The sequence below is a fragment of the Salvelinus sp. IW2-2015 genome, unplaced genomic scaffold (genome assembly GCF_002910315.2).
Source record: "Salvelinus sp. IW2-2015 unplaced genomic scaffold, ASM291031v2 Un_scaffold1497, whole genome shotgun sequence".
Classification (NCBI taxonomy): Eukaryota; Metazoa; Chordata; class Actinopteri; order Salmoniformes; family Salmonidae; genus Salvelinus; species Salvelinus sp. IW2-2015.
Genome location: NW_019942945.1, coordinates 155,085 through 160,805, shown reverse-complemented (window position 1 = coordinate 160,805; position 5,721 = coordinate 155,085). Strand labels below are relative to the sequence as shown.

The window sequence follows — 5,721 nt, the reverse complement described above, 5'->3', positions numbered from 1 at the left end:
CTCTACAACCACTGATTATTATTTGACCCTGCTGGTCATCTATGAACCATTTGAACATCTTGAAGAACAATCTGGCCTTAATGGCCATGTACTGGCCACCCCTCAGAGCYTGGTTCCTCTCTAGGTTTCTTCCTATGTTCCTGTCTTTCCTAGCCAACGTGCTCCTATATCTGCACTGCTTGCTGTTTRGGGTTTTAGGCTGGGTTTTTGTATAATCACTTTGTGACATCTGCTGATGTWAAAAGGGCTTTATAAATACATTTGATTGATTATACATTTCTTATTATTTGTACTGTTGTTACAATCTCATCTTGGATTTAAACATTTGACCCCTGAATATGGGAATTCCCAACATACTTTACATTCAAGTCCCACCCCTCCTCACCACAGTTTACAAACAAGTGCAGGGGGAACCCAGAGCCCTATACTACGAATCAGAGGGTTATACTGCGACGCAAGCTAGATCTACTCAGGGTATTCTAAAGCTAGCCAGCTTCAGTTAGCTTCACATTCCAGCTCAGGCTTCATCCGTACCACGACGGTGGATATTGCTCATCTGCCTTGCTGCTAGCAGGCTTGTAACTGCACGTGGATAGTCGAACGCCAAACTCTTCACTGAGACAATGCTGAAACATCAATCCATGGGTGAGTCAGTGCCATTTGTGCCAAAATCTAAATGAAAGAAACGTTATCTTGCAAATTCAGCTGGCTATGGTGTGAAATAGGCTTTTAGAAGTGCTGTCATTATTTRATTTCTTATCGTGCATGACGTCTTTGGTGTGGTTTTGATGTTCCCCCCTCCTATCAATAAAATACTTGTATTAAGTCCTCCAAAGGTTTTACTGTGGGTGAAGTTTTAAATGCACTCTGTCATTATTATATATTTTTATTATTTTATTTTTATTTTAAAATTTTACCCCCTTTTCTCCCCAATTTCGTAGTATCCAATTGTTAGTAGTTACTATCTTGTCTCATCGCTACAACTCCCGTACGGGCTCGGGAGAGACGAAGGTCGAAAGCCATGCGTCCTCCGAAACACAACCCAACCAAGCCGCAATGCTTCTTAACACAGCGCGCATCCAACCCGGAAGCCAGCCGCACCAATGTGTCGGAGGAAACACCATGCACCCGGCTCCCTTGGTTAGCGTGCACTGCGCCCGGCCCGCCACAGGAGTCGCTAGTGCGCGATGAGACAAGGATATCCCTACYGGCCAAACCCTCCCTAACCCGGACGACGCTAGGCCAGTTGTGCGTCGCTCCATGGACCCAGAGTCTGCCCTAGACCACTGCGCCACCCGGGAGGCCCCACTCTGTCATTATTAAATGTGTAACGTGATAGTTATTTTAACATGACTCTTTTAACACACCAAAAAAAAACATTTCGTTCAAATGTTTAATCAGTCATCTTCCTCAAATGAAGGGGAGGRTGAAGCAACCTTAGCGAGAGGGAGGGAATCTGATTTTGTTGGTTCTCAACTCGCAGCAGAGACACTTKATCAAATCCTGAGTAGATATACCACTCTGTTTCAATCGAAAGTTACAGATTATGCCCTTGAGAGCACCATCTTATCAACATCAACACTACAAGCAAATAGAAAAAAGGCCTTTTTTTAATGAAACCATGTAGGAGTGGAAACTGAATCTAATGACTGCTGGGGATTTTCGTATTCAGGTGTGAAGTGTACCAATAATGATTATCTGTTTACACCGAGGATKCGTCCCAAATGACAYCCCTATTCCCTAGAGTGCGCTACCTTTGACAAGGGCCCATAGGAAATATGGTGCCATTTGGGACTCCGGCTCAGCCTGAATGCTCTGTCAAGACATGATGCCGACAGTATATGTACAGTGCAGGTTGTCATATGAATAACAACAAGCCTGCTAGGTTACATAATGCCAGCACAGTGATTCCCAATGTGCCTCTAGGAAACCTATCACGACTGCACATTTTAATCAAAGGCTTGACGAGTAGCTGATTAGTTGAATCAGGTGTGCTATTTTCCCAAACTGGAAGAGAAAATATGCAGTCTGGTGGGTATTGTAGGACCAGATTGGGAAACATTGACTAGTGACAGTTTAGACTGGTCTCGTGTGGCTCAGTTGGTAGAGCATGGCGCTTGCAACGCCAGGATTGTGGGTTCATTTCCCACGGGGGGACCAGGGTTTAATTCCCATGGGGGGACCAGGATGAATATGTATGAACTTTCCAATTTGTAAGTCGCTCTGGATAAGAGCGTCTGCTAAATGACTTAAATGTAAATGTAAATGTAGACTCTAGAGAGTAATAGCAGTTGATTATTTATTTATGTTACATGTATTTAYTTATGCCAGTCAGTCTCCCTATCAATTTGTATGGAGCAAAAATAAGGTTTCAATGTGTCATGACTCATGCACTATAACAAGGTTGTGGTAGAGACTGTCAATGTGACATATGTAGTYGTTACACATAGATATAACCAGCATCAGTGTGCTAGCTTAGCATATAGCGCTGCCTCCCTGAACTTGCCTCTGACTGGGCTTGAACCAGGGTCCTCTACCTCATCAACACACCTGACAACATACACACCAGTTGAGCTATAGAAAAGGATCCAATTCGATAGCACCATTGGCGAGATTTCAAGCTAGCTGTCCCCTCAGCAGGAAAAACAGAACTAGACAATAATTTGTGTCAGGTGTGATAGCCCCCCTAAATAGCTCGGGCTAATGTTCCTATCGACTCAGTAAGGCCAGCAGGCTAGTCTTTTTTTTTTTTTAATGTTTTATTGGTATGTAACTGTTATGAAAGTTGTGTTGTCAATTTAGTTTTGTTTTTAAACGGCACTTTAAACGTGTACATGACACTGCAACAACATTTCCCCATGGGGACAATAAAGTCAGTAAGTAAGTAAGTAAGCTTACGGTACCTTTCCCTTCATCTAATAATGTAGAGTCTTTTATTGAAAAAAAAAACTATTTTTAGGGGGTAGATCAGCTTTATTATTACAGATAGATTGTAGCTTCCATCAATGTAATTGTCTGCATCATTTCCAATCCCCCATATATCTATTTGTAAATATATATACTGTATATAACATTCTATTGGTTGCAAGAATTGTGTATAATAATTGAAATTGAAATACTAAAAGTTTTGAATCTGCCATTGTTTTATGGAAACTATTTTTGCAATCTATATGGCACAGCTGTACATTTTTGGTCCTTAAATTAAACTGGTATACTTTTTTAGTTATTACAATTTYCTTTAACCAATTTTGGTCTTTAATGCAGGGGCYGACAWAACAAGTTCCTCACKTTCTCCCTCTTCCACTTCCTTTTTTGCAGTAACGCTAGAGAGCCTTTGTTGCTGCCCTATATGTGCCAGCCGGCACAACAGGGAGGACTGCTGACTGGCATCTAGCAACAGGACACCACAGGACCTACTAATGTATAACAACAAGTAATGTGAAATGACAAGGGACAACAACAACAACCTCTTCCTCCATTCGTTCCTCCATTCGTTCCATCCATCATCACATCTTCATTCCGTCCTTTGTGTGTGTGTGTGCGTGCGTGCGTGCGTGCGTGCGTGCGTGCGTGCGTGCGTGCGTGCGCAGGCCAAGACTTACATCTTGACGAAGGGGTCAGAGTACCCATTGGAGTCCATAGCAGCGAGGTGGGCACAGCGTACGATGCCAACCAGTAGACAGCTCTTTTCTGGACTGTAGCACAGCGACACCAGGATACGACCACGCTGGGGGAGGGGGGACACAGTTAGCCGCGACACCACTACACATTTGAACTAAACTGCATTGATAGTTCCCTTAATGTATGTCAATGGACTGACTGTTCATGAATTAAGACCAACACATGTAAAACAGACAGTTAAAAACATACTACAAATAGGGTCACTTAAAATTCATGGAACAAAAAAGTTATAAAATGAATAAAAATAATAAGATGAATTGCATGTTGGGAMATCAGTGACAGGACTGTCACTAACAGTGGRATTAGTACTACTGCTATCATAGTKKCACCACWGTTGTTACTACKACTACAGTAATAGTAGTAGCACAACTAATGTTACTACTCCTGMTAYGGCCAATACTATATSTMTWTGAMAATCTCTACTATTTATGACAATGATGGTAATCTTCGTACCTCTTCCTCAGCCACAGGTGTCCCTTGCTCCACRGTTTCTTTGTTGATGTCTTTGTTCTGAGTGGGAGAAGGGAGATTGAATTCAATACACAGTTTATAAATCATTAGAGCCCATTGACGAACTGACGCATACACACGCACATGTCCTCACTCACTCACTCATCACTCAACTTCACTCACTCACTCACTCACTCACTCACTCACTACTCACTCACTCACTCACTCACTCACTCACTCACTCATTCACACAACACACACATACACACTACATACCTGTGTGATTCTCTCCAGACCATTTTTGATCTTTTGCTCTCGCCCTTGCTCAGTTCTTTTCAAGGCGACACGGACTCTCCGATAAACTCGTTACGACCGAGCCTGTCCATGTCGCACACACACAGCCTACACACAACGACACACACACACACACACACACACACACACACACACACACAACACACACACCACACACACACACCACACACACACACACACACACACACCACCACACCCACACACACACACACACACAGAGACAGAAAAGTGAGAATAGAAACAAATTCTCTCAAGAGCTAGCGGTGGGGACTCTAAGCTGCAGATAGAAACCCCACTGATCTACAAGTAACTGCCAAAATAATGGAAATACTTGTGGTTCTTCTCTATTAAGAGAGTTCTCATCTATATTATTCGTAGCTGTCTGCTTACCACCACAGATCAATGCTGGCCCTAAGACCGCACTCAACCAACTCTATAAGGCCATAAGCAAAAAACTAAACGCTCATCCAGAAGTGGCGCTCCTAGTGACCACCTTTACTCCACACACAGAGATGCATACAAAGCTCTCCCCCACCCTCCATTTGGCAAATCCGACCATAATTCTATCCTCCTGATTGCTGCTTACATGCAAAAACTAAAGAAGGAAGTACCAGTGACTCGCTCAATAYGGAAGTGGTCAGATGACGCGGATGCTACRCTACAGGACTGTTTTGCTAGCATAGACTGGAATATGTTCCGGGATACATCAAATGGCATTGAGGAGTATACCACCTTAGTCATCGGCTTCATCAATAAGTGCATCGACGACGTCGTCCCCACAGTGACCGTACGTTCAAATCCCAACCAGAAGCCATGGATTACAGGCAACATCCGCATCRAGCTAAAGGCTAAAGCTGTCGGTTTCAARSAGCGGAACACTAATCCGRAYGCTTATAAGAAATCCTGACATGCCCTCAGAYGAACCATCAAACCAGCAAWGCGTCAATAMAGTATTAAGATTGAATCCTACTACACCGGCACTGACGCTCATCGGACGTGGCAGGGCTTGAAAACTATTACGGACTACAAAGGGAAACCCAGACGCAAGCTGCACAGTSCACCRAGCCTACCAGACGAGCTAAATACCTTCTATGCTCGCTTTGARGCAAGCAACACTGAAGCATGCACGAGAGCACCAGCTGTTCTGGATGACTGTGATAATGCTCTCGGTAGCCGATGTGAGCAAGACCTTTAACAGGTCAACATTCACAAAGCCGTGGGGCCAGACGGATTACCAGGACGTGTACTCAAAGCATGCGCAGACCAACTGGCAAG

The 5,721-nt window shown here is 43.7% G+C and overlaps 1 protein-coding gene across 1 annotated transcript in view; it reads right to left on the bottom strand.

Annotated features, from left to right (window-relative positions):
* Window positions 1–5,721, bottom strand: part of LOC111958344 (double C2-like domain-containing protein beta) — a 69,854-nt gene that overhangs the window by 32,339 nt on the left and 31,794 nt on the right. The window contains exons 6-7 of the mRNA XM_024138480.2: window positions 4,135–4,191; window positions 3,603–3,727 (exon numbers count right to left, since the gene is read on the bottom strand). Of these exons, the coding sequence (XP_023994248.2) occupies window positions 3,603–3,727; window positions 4,135–4,191 (182 nt within the window). The remainder of the gene's footprint in view (window positions 1–3,602; window positions 3,728–4,134; window positions 4,192–5,721) is intronic.